Source organism: Lytechinus variegatus, chromosome 9 (genome assembly GCF_018143015.1).
Source record: "Lytechinus variegatus isolate NC3 chromosome 9, Lvar_3.0, whole genome shotgun sequence".
NCBI lineage: Eukaryota > Metazoa > Echinodermata > Echinoidea > Temnopleuroida > Toxopneustidae > Lytechinus > Lytechinus variegatus.
Window position 1 is genome coordinate 22,796,252 of NC_054748.1, and position 16,129 is coordinate 22,812,380.

Consider the following 16,129-nt stretch of genomic DNA (forward strand, 5'->3'; position numbering starts at 1 on the left):
TAGATTACGTAATAACATATGTGCATTGTTGTTGCATATTGAATGAGCACGAACAGAATGAGTAGATATTGAAAGTGAGTTGTACGTCTATTTGTATACAAAGCAACATCACGCCCACTAGAAGGTTGGTAAAAGAGAATGATGTTGACAGAAAATGGAAAGTTATGTAAAGAACAGTTCGCCCTTGTAATTATATTAATTTGATACAAAATTAATAACATTGTGCGTCTTAATCCAACAACAAAATTCATCATATATAACACAAAAAGGAGCCATAGTAAAGCAAATGGAAATTAAGTGGATGCGTCTGCATCAAATGTAATAAGTTAAATAATAAGTAAAATAAAATATAGGGCTTTGAATGTTTTCATTATTTTCCTTCTGAAGTTCAATTTATAAGTATACGAATCGAAAGAACATGTTACAATCTGTTTAGATTGTCTTGTCACAAAACAAGACAGAATTCACTTTTTGGAAGTTAAAAGCAATTGAACGAGATAAAACTTACATTTTCATGAGTATTTATCTTTTTTTTCCATTATACGTTAAAATTAATATATGCTGAGCCTGGATTAAAGGCAGTAAAGCATCACAAAAAGCAAAAAGACAACTGGTATACTGGCGGATTATTATATCTTTTCACGGGACAGACACCTTTTAATACTTTTACTTTCATGAACCTGATACTATAATTAGATTACTTTCGGTTATTTTTCCATCAGAACAGATAACATTGCAATCATGGAGTTGAAATGGTATGAATTGGTTACGGCTCAATATGCATTGGTGACGGCTCTGGTCGCACTCGTGGCTGCGTGGTTGGTAAAACATCTGATGACGTCACCAAAGAATCTCCCGCCCGGTCCGTCTGGACTACCTCTACTTGGGGTCTTAACGAAATTTATCGGGTAAATTACACGGTTTAGATCAGTTGGTCTCTCTCTCTCTCTCTCTCTCAGAGAAGCCTACCCATTGGTGGATCCAGGAAGGGGAGAGGGGGGGGGGGGCGACACAGCCGGCTAGTGCCCCCAGGGACCTGCATGTCCACGGAGGAGTTTTCTATTGTTACTGGGGGTGCTGATCAATGTCACAGCTCCCCCAGTAAATCCTCCGTGGCCAGGTCCACGAGTGCGGCCCCCTCCTTTGAGAGGCACAATCAAAATTTGTAATGTAAATATGCCTTAATAACAGTATGGTATGCCAACCCCCCATTTTGAAAGCGAAACCTTTGAAACCTTTTTGAAATCTTAAACGTTTTTTTTTTTTTTTTTTTTTTGGGGGGGGTCAAATTTTCCTCTCGAAAATGTGCCCCCCTTTCGGAAAATCATGGATCCGCCATTGGACCTATACCATATTGGCTAAACCCATTAGGTTCACTGTAAACTTGCTCAAATTACCATTTGGTATGCACTAGAGTTGATCAGGTCTAACACGATAGAGCTGGATAAATTATTTTTCTGTAATAATAATACATACCCCTCACACACAGTCATGCACTTTGATTCTAGCTACGCCCACCATTATTCGCTTTCCCTATTTGTTTCACAACATAATTATTTAAATTAGAGTTGCCAGAGCTGCTGTGCAAACATGTATATGATGATTAATGCAATGTAGGCATATACATGAATTAGTTGTACACTATACCATAATGACACTCAAATTAATGGATGAACTGTGTTGGGATTCCGAAACTCATAACCTGGTTGTCGTAAAACCTAATGAATTGTAAATCAAGTAAAGCATAGCCTCTTTTTTCATCTAGACACAAATATTGTGATCAGTCAGGCAGGGATCATTAAAATTCATTAAATGCGGTAATGCATATTTTCAGACCTCTTGTGTTCAATGACCATCACATGACTTCATTTTTTTAAAATGAGAGATGTGATGATAAATTTTTATTTGACATACAATTCTTAATATTTCAATCGATATTATGAATTTTGAATATTATTTCATAACGAATGCATAATGTGGGACCCGTCTTACAAAGAGTTACGATTGATCCGATCAATCGCAATTATGGAAAGCCAGCAATGTCAACATCTGAAATACATGTTTGTTCAAAATATTTTCTAGAAATGACGTATACTCATGCATTCACTGTTTTCTTGACCATTCAGTATGCTTCTCCTTCTTTTCAAAGGACATTGAACCAATTTCCTAAAGAAAAGCAATCATGGCATTGATGGATTTCCATATACTTGAGATTGATCGGATCAATCGTAACTCTTGTAAGACTGGGCCCTGTTTGCTTTTGCCTTACGTACAGGGGTATACTTATCGTATTATTGATTTGTACATTTTACATAATGGATGAAATGTCAGTCGGAAGAAAAGAGATAATGAATATGAACTGAACTGAATTAAATTGAATAATTCAGTTTTCATCTTATATTTTTGTGTCATAATGAATGAAACATAAAGGATCGCATTAGTTAAGATCGATTGATTCAGTCAAAAATCTCTGTGAAACAGGGCCTAGGTTAACGATACATTTGTTTTCTCTTTGTGTAGCATATCCGACCCCCTGCCCCTGCTATCGGAGTGGGCCGACAGGTATGGAGAGATCACGTCCTTCTACTTCGGTCCCCAGTTGGTGGTGAGCCTGAACTCGTATGGCGCAGTAGCAGAGGCTTTCCGCCATCCCTATCTCCAGGGAAGACCAAGGAGTCGGATGGTTGAAGAAATAAGTGGATTCGGTCGTAATGGTAAGAACTGAAAAAAACATCATGAGAGTAGGCCTGCTATGAAAATATAGAAGAGGGGCCCAGTCTGCTGTGCAAAACCTTCACTTGAGTTAAGGGTCTGAATTGCAGCCTACTCATGCCTTGTGTACTGAAGCCCCAGGACAGCAACTGTTTTGTATGCTAGTCTTTGCGTGGAGACACACTTGTTGATCAAACTTTCAAATAGGGTCTGTGCCTGCAGACTAAGAGGGAACTACCCAGGGGTGGAGCCAATGTCTTTAGATAGGGGGGGGGGGGCGATCTAAGGCGAGGTAATTTTGTTACCATCACTTATACTTTTATTCTTTCTTCCCAATTTTAAATTCTTGAAAATCATATGGAGTGTTCGTCCCTGGCCTCCGTAATGGCTCTGACCATAAATTTAATCCTTCCTGAAGGAGAAAAATATTGTATTGTGTTCACAGTATGAAGCACAGTTTGTGACACAGTGTATCCTCTCGTGCACTCACAGTGTGAATGGTGTGTCCAGTGTGCTCACCGTGTGAGATACAGATGTCTTATCGTGTGCCGGCAAGTGTGCTCACAGTGTGAAACTAGTCTACAAATGTAGACCCACATCTGCAGTGTGTGTACCTCAGCTGATTCAACGAGTCTGCATAGCAGACTAGGTCTACTGAGGCTGCAGAAGTGGAATGGCTCACTTCGTTCGCCCTTTCAGGCTGGTTTCGCAAACCAGTAGCAGATCCCACCTCACGAGCCATTCAGAGTCTCCATAGCAGACTAGTGTGAAACTCAGTATGTATTAACATGTGTCAGTGCGTTTACAGTGAGAAATACAGTATGTGTCACAATGTATCCTTTTGTGTGTTCACAGTGTGAAAAGCATTATGTATTACAGTATGTCTAGTGTGTTCACCGTGTGAAACACAGCATGTCTTACTGTATGTCAGTGTGTTAACAGTGTGATACAGTGCTTTCTCATGGTGAAACACAGTATGAGTCTCTAACAATGCGTTCACACTGTGAAACACAGTATGTCTCTCTCACAGTGCATTAACACTGTGACACACAGTATATCTCTATAACAATGTGTTCACTCTGAAACACTGTATGTCTTTCTCACAGTGCGCTCACACTGTAATATACAATATGTCTTTCTCCCAGTGTGTTCACATTGTGAAACACAGTGTGGCTCTCTCACAGTGCGTTTACATTGTGAAATACATTATGTCTGTCTCATATTACATTTAAACTCTGAAACACAGTATGTTTCTCTAATAATGTGTTCACACTGAAACACAGTATGTCTCTATAACAATGCGTTCATGCTGCGAAACACAGTATGTCTCTTACAGTGTGTTCACACTGTGAAATACAGTATATCTCTCTCTCTCATTGCGTTCATACTGTGAAATACAGTATGTTTCTCTCACAGTACGTTCACACTGTGAAAACCGTATTTCTCTCTCACATTGCGTTCACAATGTGAAATACCGTATGTCCTCTCTCTTATTGTTCTGCAGTGTGTCCTGCCGTGTTTTCACAGTGTACAACACAAAATGTTTCACAGTTTGCCCTACAGAGTGTTCACAGTATAAAACAGTATGCGTCACAGAGAATCCGGTGTGCTCATGCACCATGTTAAACACAATATGCCTCTCTCCAAGTGCGTTCATATTGTGAAACACAGTATGTCTCTCTCATAGTGCATTCACACTGTGAAACACAGTATGTTTCACAGTGTATCCAGTGTGTTCACAGTGCAAAACGCAATATGATTCACGTGTCGTACAGTGTGTTCAGACTATGACCAACAGCTATGTCTCACAGGGTGCCCTGCAGTGCGAAACACTGTTTGCCTCATAGTGTGTCGAGGGGGCCGTTTCATAAAGCTGTTCATAAGTTAAGAGCGCTAAACTATCGCCAATTCAATATACCACCTACCGCAAGAAGGGATCACCAGTCGTTCTTAAAGTCGCTCTTAACTTACGAAAAGCTTTTTGAAACCCCCACCCGTACTTGTGTTTTGATGTTCCCCACAGTATGTTCACAGTGCGCCTCATAGTATTCCACAATGTCTCCCACAGTATATGTTCACAGTATATTCAGAGTGTGTCCAGGGTGTATTCACATGTGTGGAACACAATGTAAAATCACCTTCCTACTGTTAAATTCAAGCATTTTAACTCTGAAACACATTTCGCATTGTCCACTATGTTAACAAACTGTGACTACTCCCTTTCGAGGTGTCCACAGTGTGACGTAACTTATGATAGCATGTACACTCTGTTCATGCAGGGCAGGCAAATTAAATTCCGTTTAGAATTTTCTGATCAAGAAAATGGTTAAGACATTTTTTAAAATAACTTTCCTGTAAGGAATCATAGCAAATGATATAATGAGGTGTTTTGATTCCCCGAAAATAAGTTCACGCCCTTTTTGTGATTTGGTACAACAGCGGGTCTTTTGATTGGTGTTGGGGATACATGGAAGGAACAGCGCAAATTCACATTCTCCGTCTTCCGGAGCCTCGGCGTTGGCAAGAGGAGCTACGAAGACACAGTCGCAGCGGAGATGACCCAGCTAGCTAGGGCCATCGAGGAGAAGGAAGGGTCCCCGTTCGATCCGAGTGACCTCCTGTCCCGAGCAGTTTCCAACGTCATATGTACAATTGTTTTCGGGACGCAGTATAAGTACGATGACGCAGAATTCAAGGAGGTAAGTTTAATGATCAAATGCGATAATTTTCGGAGAGGGCGACGGGGGGGGTAAGAATAACGATTTCACTTGTGTTGTTAATTATAAAGTTAAGTTAAGAATATTTATTTTTGTTGGAAATATATCTGAATCTGAATAAATTAGAGAATAATTTTACCAGCAGTAACATGATTTTATTTACTTTCAACAATTTATTTCCTTGTATTATATTAAGAAGTAGTAATTTTATATCATTTCATGTTTGTATTTGAGTATTATTCTGTTGTTGTATCTTGTAAACATGTTTTTTATTCAGCCTTTGGCTGGGAGGCATGTTTTTAATAAACCATTATTGAATTGAATTAAATTGAATAATTATTGACGGCTAGTATTCCTCGATTAAAGCAAAATGTGTCATATAGGATGCCTTAATATTGCGTGTTAAACTTTTAAATTCTATTAACCCAGTGGGGACTGCACTTGTACAAGGTCTGTTGGATTTATCCATGTGGTTCTCCATTTTATTTTTTATTTCTACCTTTGATTTATTTTTTTTACACTTTCTAAAATCGAGAACTGCGTAAATGCAAATTAAATTGATTTTTCATTATTAACTGTAGTACTTATATTGCGCTTTTCCCCGGATCTCTTACAATGTATTAAATTAGATTGTGTGCAGTCATGACGTGTTCTTAAAAGTACAAACTATAATGATAATAACCCGCTTTTATATAGCGCTTAATACATCGGAACGACGTGTCTAAGCGCTTTACAGATATATTATTACCCCGGTCATTGGATTCAATCAGTCATTCCCGCACACAATGTTTGCACATCCTCCACTGCCTGGGGAGTATTCCAGTCGGTCGCATGTGAGGCGCACACAGTACTGGACAAGCTACGATGACTTTCACATCCTACCGGGTACCCATTTAGCACCTGGGTCGAGAGTGGCAAAGTGTGGATTGACGCCACAAAACGACACAAGAGATTGGTCTTTAATGCTTTCCTGAATTTAATTAGTTCATTTTCATTCTTATATTTGGTATTTAGCTGCTTCATATTCTAAACACCAACATGAGACTCGCCGGGGGCGGCGGATGTCTCTTCTTCCTTCCTATACCGGGTTTGTCCAAGATTCCCTTTGGAACTTTCAACATCCTGACGGTGAATGCGCGACGGTTCTATGCCTTCATAAATGCTCATATACAAGCTCACAAAAAGTACGGGATTCCCGAGATTCCGCGAGATTTCATCGACCAGTATTTGATCAAGTTGGAGGAAATTGAGGTAAATGCACACTGCGTTCAAAGCGTGTTCACATAGTGGACTACGTGCGTCAAAATGTGATTTACATAGTTAAAGTGCTCCAGTTCCACAGTGTGAAGACAAGGTCACTCTGTGTGTGTGTGTGCTTTGGCGATTTAAATATTGAGTGTGTTTACATAGTGAACTGTGTGTAGATGCGATACACGCTGTTAAAATGCTCAAATTTAGCATTATTATGATGTTTTCACATTGTGTTCCGCACACTGTATGACACAATGTGCTTTTTAGCAGGAATATTTAAGTTGTATCAGAAACAATATCTGGACGCTTTTGGATCTGACTCTGAACACTTTTAATAGTATGAATCACATGTGAACACATTGTAGACATTCAAATTGTAAAGGTGTCTACAGTGTAAAATTTTCTTCTCACTATTGTATTTGAGCATTTCAACCGTGTGAATCACATAATAAAATGGTTCCCTATTTGAATACATTGAACCCTTGCTTTTTCAAGGTGACCACAGTATGGAATTATATTCAGCCTGTTATGTTGAATTTGAGTATTTTACCAGTGTGAATAATATCATCACATAGTCCGCTGTGTAAACACACTTATCTTTACGCTGTTGAATTTGAGTATCATAACAGTGTGAACCTTATCTTTGGATAGTTGACTGTTTGAACACAGTGTGGACACACTGTGAACAACTGCAAACACACTGAATACACTGCAAACACACTGTGAATGCACTGTAGACACACTGTGCATACACTGTGAATACACGATGTGAACACACTGTGTGAACACAAGGTGAACACAATGCGAAGACACTGCAAATACACTGTGAACATACTGCAAATACACTGTGAACACACTGTGAATTCACTGCAAACATACTGCAAATACACTGTGAACACACTGTGAATTCACTGCAAACATACTGCAAATACACTGTGAACACACTGTGAATTCACTGCAAACATACTGCAAATACACTGAGAACACACGATGTAAACACACTGTGTGAACACAAGGTGAACACAATGCGAACACACTGCAAATACACTGTGAATTCACTGCAAACATACTGCAAATATACTGTGAACACACTGTGAATTCACTGTAGACACACTGTGAACACACGGTGAATATACTATGTGAACACAGTGTGTGATACCCTGAATACACTGAAAAAACACACTGTGATTACACCGTGTGAACACACTGAATACACTGTGAACACAATGCGGACACACTGCAAACACTCTGTGAATTCACTGCAAACACACTGTGAATACACTGTGAACACACTGTAAATACACTGTGAACACACTGTGAATACACTGTAGACATATTGTGAACACACTTTGAATACACTGTGAATTCACTGTGTGAACACACTGTGAACACAATGCAAAAACACTGCAAACACTCTGTGAATTCACTGCAAACACACTGTGAATACAATGTGAACACAATGCGTACACACTGTGATACACCACTATGCTTCACCTTGTGCTTATTTGCAGCAAGGATATACCAATGAACCTCATAGACAATATTTGGTGGATGTTTCACAAAGCTCGTCGTAAGTTAAGAACGACTTTAAGAACGACTGTTGAACCATTCTTACATTCAAAATAATCACCAATGCACATAATGGTGAGCATAATTAACCTCAAGAAAGGATCACCAGGTATTCTTAAAGTCACTCTTAAGATACGAACAGCGTAATGAAATACCCACCTGGAAGTTCTTAGACCTTTTTGTGTGTGTCTTATTTTTTTTTAGTTTCCAACATTAATGTATTTAAGTCACATGCTCAAAGACAATCCTGCATATACCTTATAAAACTGTGTCATATGTAAGTTAACCCTTGTCCCTCTTTGTGCTGCATGCTGTTATAAAGCATGTGCAATTAATATTACGACATTGAAAACATGCATGGAATTTGCATCTGTTTTAATGTTGTAATGCTAGATTAATGTTCAGTATAATTATCAGTATAATGTTCAGTATAATGATAGTCAGTCGGTATAAAGTCTGTATTTGATTTTCTTCCTGTTTAACGAGATGATTGCCTGGGAACACCTTACACTCAAGAATAATGGTAAATGCAACGCTAGCACAATATTTTGAATGCAATCGTTTTTGCACCGTAAGTGATGAAGGTGTAAAAATGCTCCCTTCTACTCCGCTTGCTAACAGAAATATCGGTTCGCATCTCAACAGGTGCAACTTTCCCCATTTTGTGGTGCTTCTACTTTTGCACCCTATAATACCAGTAGTGCACAATACAGCATTCAGGGGCCCGTTGCAGAAAGAGTTGCGTTAAACGCAAGCCAAAAAATCAATCGCAAGTCCCAAGTGCGCGATGTTGATTGGTTGAAAATCAAGTTGCGCATGATTTTTAGAGTTGCGATCGATTGCAATTCTTTCTGCAACAGGCCCCTGCGCCAGTAAAGGTGCATAAAATAATGTCGGATCTTTGTACCTTAGACATGTCAGAAAGAGCCTCACGTGCCTCGTAGCACATATGCTAGCAATTAATTTAAAATTGACAGAAGAATTCTAATTGGATCCTAGTCAGTCTTACTGAGCAAAATGCGCATGTAACGATGATCTTGATAGGTCATTTCATTTAGCGATCAATCGCTAAACTTTGTGTTACGAGGCCCTGGGTGGTGTTTCATAAAGCTGTTCGTAAAGTTAAGCACAACTTTACGAACGACTGGAACAAGTTCTTATACATAATTCAGCTACATATCCAGGCGCGCCGGAACACTTTCAGTTTTTTTGGGGGGCAAAATCCCGAAGGGGGCACAATATTTTTGACAGCGTGAGATACCGAAGCAATCGAGCGGGAGAGGCTTTGGGACACCCCACCCCCCCACGGTAAGGACTTTGTGTAAAAATGGAGTATAAAAGTTGCGTTTCTAAGAGCATTCAAAAATAAATTTCTTGAGAATTAAACAGTATTGGAGTTCCTTTTGCTCCTTCTGTTTCCCCCTCTTCTGACCCAGACTGGTGTTTCTTCATGATCAGGGTCGCAGTGCCAGCAAATTACGAGCCTTACTGCACATGAAATTGTTTCAAACCAATGTAATATAGGCCTTTGACCGTACGCGGCCGGGGGCCGCCGATCGAGAGGGCAAAATTCACCAAAATTGTGCACAAAATCCTTCAATTTTATTCTAGAAAATGCAAAAGCTCCCCATCACAAGCCCCCTCGCTCTTAAGTTTCTTCGAAAATTTAAGGTCTTGCAGCCCCACCCACTCCCGGATTTTTTTTTTTGCAAACGTCCATGAATAACAAAAGCTGGGATGAACCAGAGCTAGCTGCCATCTCGATCTGATTAGTAACAGGTAATGGGAAGAAGTTTTGGAATCTAAAATACAATAGTGCTATATCTTATGAGCTGAAATAGTATCAGACAAAACGCTTTCTAATCATGCCAATGAAAAGGAATAGAGGAAAATACGGGGCTGTGAAAATATCTTTTTTTTTATAGTTGAGCAGTACTGTAACGCTTATTTTTTCTTTTATATTTTTTATTTACATTTTTATTCATATCTCGGATAATATGAGTCCGGTTAAGAAGACACTTTCACAGATGATTTTATTTTTTTCATGTCTAAACATTATCTCTAAGTTGCTTTCGAGTGGGATTCACCATTTTCACAACATGAATTATAATCCTCTACACATGATTATTCTGTGTATAATTTTCTGAAAACATGTCTATATTGAGTTGAAATGACCTTGGTATTTTCTTTAGGGCACTGTCTTGTTATCAATTTATATTTAGTTGAAAATGAAATAATTGAAACAAGTTTCTCGAGATGTTATGGTTTCTGGGCTTGACAGCTATGACATAGCTCCGGGGGGAGGGGGGGCTCTTCCATTCACGAGTGGATACCTTGCGCGACCATGGGGTCTCGAAAAGCACCCTAAACACGTAACAAAACGATACTCTTAGTAAATATTCCCTGAAATGAACCCCTAAACAAGTACAGGAATGTTTTATTGTTACGGGTCCTTCGGTCGTCTGCTTTACCTTATTTGGTTTAGTACGACCCCCACCTTCTAAACCTTGCGCAAATCGGACTCTAAACACGAAGTGTTGGGGCAAAAAGGACATCCTTTATAGAACATTTTAATTTTGTTTTATCATCCCCACAAATTCGACCCAAAACACGTAATTTTCCTAGCGAAATAGATACCCTTTTTTCATTATTTTTGTGTTTTTGACACCCTTATCACGTTACGTACGTAACGTGCCATATCGTGAAAAAGACATCCTTTTTACGTGTTTTTTGGTCGCGCATGGTATCCACTCGTCAATGTAAATGCCCCCCCCCCCCGGGCATAGATTCCATTAGTTGCTCGAATAACTAGTGTTCACGCGCGTTAGTGATATCGGGTCCGGTCTGAGCGTTTTTGGGCGACCGCGCGTTTGTTAGACGACACAGCCAGCATCATAGAGTTATAAACCTAATCATTGGTGGACCACTATCAATTTTCTATTCGCTTTTAGTCTAAAATGTATTCATTAAAAGTTTGAACGTTATCACACTGTAATAAGATGGAAAAGGAGCTTATCAAAGGTATGTTTCACAGAGGAACACTGTTCGTCAAAAGACGCGAGACTTACTATGATAATGTATTTGCCCCGCCAGGGGCAAAATTTTTTCATTTTTGACAATGGAAATGACAACTATCAGGCAGAAAAGTGCCTTCGTTTACTTTTGTCCTTAAATAATTTATCATTTTTCTACTTTCAGGGGGGCACATTGGGGGGGGGGCAAAATCTCGTTTTGCCCCCCCCGAAAATTTTATTTGGGGGGGGGGGGGGGGGGGCAAGTGCCCCCCCCCCTGCCCCCCCGCTTCCGGCGCCCTTGTACATATCATATAGCACAAGAAAGGGTCCCCAGTCGTGCGCAAAGTGATTTGTAACTTACGAATAGCTTTTATAAGTTCATAAGTTCATTTTATCAGTGTCTTTCAACTTTGAGTCTGAATACATGACAAACATACAAGTGTGTATGAAACAATAAGCAGAGTACATGATAAAACATGCAAGTATACATAAAAACAGAGTATGCAGAAAACATTATTTTAAATAATATACAGCTTAAGACAGAAAAGAAATAATTTTAAAGGAAGACGAGGAGACCTAATTAATGAAACGGGTCCCTGGTGTTTGAAGGTTGCAAAATCACCATTTTTGTAATGTTTGGACGTAACGGTTTGATAATTCTCCTAATAAGTCTTCAGGTTTGGTCGTGATGGTTCTTATATTTTCATAAATGTGTCATGCGTTTAATTCACAGGGAACCGAATCTTCGTTCAACGAAAAGAGCCTTAAATCCGTCATATCCGATCTCTTTTTCGCTGGAACCGAGACGACCTTAACTACCCTCAAATGGTGCATCCTTTACATGATTGCCTATCCCGAGGTACAGTCACGTGTCCAGTCTGAGATCGATGCCGTGATCGGAAGAGATCGATTGCCCGGATTGAGCGATCGGAAGGATTTGCCGTACACGTGTGCCGTACTTACAGAGGCAAGTGGACCTACACTTTTTTTTAGGAATGGGGATCGAGGGACAAAACCAGGGACAAAAAAGAACCCCGATGGTTTTTACTTTGATTTTGTGGCTGCATGTGAAAATTTAAGGGTCAGAGACTCTGTAAAGGGCTTGCATAAGCTGTGAGAGAAAGACACAAATAAACTATTTTCGAAGAAGTATACATATCGCTACCAATTACAACCACAATGACAATCATTCATTTCAGTTTATTGTACACAATACTTCCTTGTTAAAACAGTTGGGAGACTGATACAAACAAAGATTACAATGTAAACATAAATTTCATAGTTACATAAGTGAAATGAAACAATCATGATGATAACAATGAAAAACACTACTTGCAAAATGTAGGCACTTCAGGGAGGCCATTCGTTCAGCAGCCCAGAAAGCCTCGTATGTTGTAATAATTATGTTAATATAACTTCTCAATTCTAACTCAACAAACGGTTGGGAAGAAGGTCACATGCCTTATTCTTCAATTGAAAAATATAACCTCACCTGACCAAGGCAAGTTTCTTTGGGGGTTCCCCACATGGCAGAAGCTGACGTCACAATTAAAGACTACCATACCGAAGGGTGCGATAGTCTTATCTAACCTCTGGAAGGTATTTTACAACAATGCATTCTGGGAAGATAACTGGACCCCATGGGAGAAAAATGGTATCTTATTAATACCACTGAAATGGGCCATCCTCCATATGATCTGTACGTTATGTAAAATTGAGCATGAATATATATTTCATTTTTGTATGGAAATGAATACAAACAAACGAACATCAATGCGGTAACCTTTTTTTTAATGAAATGGGTACTCTGTACCACTGAGCCTTCATGGGTGCATGACGTAAAACAAGACATGATTGTATTCATCAAAAAAAGAGAGGCACAAAGTAGGCCTATAGAGGAATGTGGATATGCATTTGTGTGTGTGTGTGAGAGAGGGTGGATGTGCGTGTGTGTGTGTGTGTGTGTGGGATAGCTAGCATGCGTGCATGTGGTTGTGTGAATTTGTAATAACCACTTCTGGTGACACATTCTTACATTTTTCCCCATCAACTGCGGACGTCCCAGCTCCTGCATCCAGATAACAATGCCAGTCAATGCAGCTCAATTCAATTCAATTCAATTCTAATTTAGTTTCAGTTCAATTAAATTCAAGTCTAATTTAGTTTCTGTTTCACGTACATCAGACTTTCTTGGTCATTTTGGACCAGAACCGGAGAGTAGCCTTAAGAGACTCATCGATCAAAAACGAACGCAGAGGTGACAACATGCTTAGAGTTTCGTATTAACAAAATGTTAAGAGATAAATGCTTAATTTTGAATACAGTATTTACAGAAATATTCTCCGAATAACTATCTTTTAGGCCCAACGAAAGGCAGCAGTGGTTTCTTTGGGGGTTCCACACATGGCAGAAGCTGACGTCACAATAAAAGACTATACCATACCGAAGGGTACGATAGTTTTATCTAACCTCTGGAAGGTGCTGAACAGCAATGCATTCTGGGAAGAAGCTGATGACTTCAAACCTGAGAGATTTCTGGATGAAAATGGAAAGCTGACGAAGAGAGAAGATCTCATATTTTTCAGTACTGGTAAGTTTATTGCCATAGGTATACATACGGTTAAGATTTTAGTTGGATTCCTTGACACACAGTGACTTGGTAATATGATGTGATGACATCCTCACTGACGTCATAATCGTGTGAACAATCACTCGCTCATTGCGTCATTCTTTTTGGGAGACTGTTATGTATACAATCCCAACAACGAAACTGACTCTCTTTCGGAAGTCACACTTTGAAGTAAGTTTCATTGATGTGTCTCTGTAACTTTTTCACCTACATCCATCTCGCATCTCTTTCATCATTCTGGAGGCTATACCATAAATTCAATTTGATTTTGATCGTCTGTAACAACGAACTTGGACGGCGTCACCACTTTGTCGATGTTGCTGCCCTCTACGTTCGTTGGCCTGTGATATCTTTTTTAGGAAAAGGCGTGTGCAACCGTAATGCCATAGTCACTGGTGAATTCCCTTTTCTTATACAATAACACCAGGCCACCGAAAAGTACAATAAGGCCTACATGATTATGAGGATCCGAATTATGTTTCTGAAGCACAATATTCCATATTATTGGTAAGCAATGAACATGTACATAACTTGGAATCTTGCATTGTTGTTGTTCTTGATATCTTTCCAGGAACTTATTCTCTTGACTTTCATATTATTTTATATTTCAGGACGCCGTATCTGTCTCGGTGAGCAGCTGGCCCGTATGGAGACCTTTCTAGGCTTTACAAGTCTCCTCCACCGATTCACCTTCAAGCAGCCAGACAACGCAACACCACCCTCATTCAAAGGAGTTCTAGGAGGAACAAGGGTTAGCTTACCATACGTCACATGCGCTATCCCAAGGAAATAACTGAAACAAAATCAGGAATTCATTCAGACAACTTAATCCCAGGACCCATATTCCTAATTTGAGGAACAAGAGTTAGCCCAGGCTTACGTCAGGCTTGCGCCATTCTAAGTGGTTAACTGCAGGAACCTCTAAAAATAATGCTTAAATCGCATTATTGAGTAGGATGGTGTTTGCATTCAGAAAACAAGACAACTCAACATCCTGGCTCAACACCACTTCGCCACAGCAAGGATGAATGAAAAAGGACATTAATAATATCGAGTAGCATGACCTTCAAATACCCTAAACCATGCAAGCAGCTCGGCAACACCGCCGTAATTCAAGGCAGTTCTGGGATGGGCAGGAGAACCTTACGTCATGTGTGCATAAAAGACAAAACTGAAGGAGTTATAATTGTTCTTTCTTCTTTCTTATGGATTCGATGGCAACTAGTCAGAATTAACTATTTTTGACACATTTAAAAAAAAACCACCTGCATCTTAGCTATTAAATCTTTACTTCTGAAGAAGTATACATTATCGAGTCGTATGACCTAAAAAAAAATCAGAAAACTCAGCACCGCATATAGTTACTTTATAGTCCTTGGGGGATAAGTTTTGTTCAATTGTCAAAGGACCAAATTTTTGTTAGCTTATATGTCACATGCGCTATTCCAGTTATTGACTGAATAAAAATCTCAAGGACAATGGCTTCGTTATGGAGTAGTAGAACCTTCAAAAAACCTGACAATCAGTCCCTCCCTTTGATGATGTCAACCAAGGCATGCAGTTCTTGCATGGAAGGTCATAGCATCAGTAAAAATACCTTATTTAAAGTGCCTTTCCGTTGGATAAATCGAAAATGACCGTATTAAATATGTCTAAATTGGATAATAGCAAGAAAAACACCAACCCAGTGTTGTTCTGCGGTATTTTAAAGGATTAAACTACAAAAAGACCCTCAAAACATCAATAGATGCATGAATCAATCATCATTTTTGTCATTTTGTAAAATATCAATAGAATGCTTGCGTAATCTATTCTGTTTGTCATAATACACGCATGATATTATATAGGCTCGGCACTATAGGCTATATAAACCTTTTTTTAAAGTTCCGTATACCTTTGTCGTATTGAAACTCTAAATCTAAATATTTGGTGTGATTTCCTAGTGTACCCTATCGACTTTCTATTTCTATAAAATGACTTTCAAATTTTGTAAAGCATCTTTATTCTTTATTCATGATCCATATACGAATCTCAAACGTTGATTTTATCTTGCTCGTCATTTTCTAATGTTTATGTTTCCACTCTAGTTTGGAATACATACTTCCTACATTACTTTTTTTAATTTTCACATGCATTTGAAATAAATATGAATTGATGTTCGATATTCATGCTGCTGATGTCTTATGCCTTTTATGTATAATGGGGTGACCATTTTCGCACATTTTACAAATTTGCGC

At 39.1% G+C, this 16,129-nt stretch overlaps 1 protein-coding gene across 1 annotated transcript; it reads left to right on the plus strand.

The window, feature by feature from the left end:
* The first annotated feature begins 729 nt into the window (after positions 1 to 729).
* Positions 730 to 14,699, plus strand: LOC121421293 (cytochrome P450 2J4-like). The gene is made up of 7 exons (XM_041615964.1): positions 730 to 908; positions 2,521 to 2,714; positions 5,152 to 5,411; positions 6,444 to 6,680; positions 11,997 to 12,232; positions 13,627 to 13,853; positions 14,504 to 14,699. The coding sequence occupies exons 1-7, from the start codon at positions 742 to 744 to the stop codon at positions 14,683 to 14,685; spliced, it is 1,503 nt and encodes a 500-aa protein (XP_041471898.1). The 5' UTR covers positions 730 to 741; the 3' UTR covers positions 14,686 to 14,699.
* The last annotated feature ends 1,430 nt before the right edge of the window (positions 14,700 to 16,129 follow it).

What these genes read in the sequence shown, in the direction of transcription:
- LOC121421293 (XM_041615964.1), top strand. Translation starts at nt 742, where the DNA reads ATGGAGTTGAAATGGTATGAATTGGTTACGGCTCAATATGCATTGGTG. An exon ending in AAGTGGATTCGGTCGTAATG is followed by an intron (nt 2,715 to 5,151) that starts GTAAGAACTGAA and finishes TTGGTACAACAG; the next exon opens with CGGGTCTTTTGATTGGTGTT. An exon ending in TCAAGTTGGAGGAAATTGAG is followed by an intron (nt 6,681 to 11,996) that starts GTAAATGCACAC and finishes TTTAATTCACAG; the next exon opens with GGAACCGAATCTTCGTTCAA.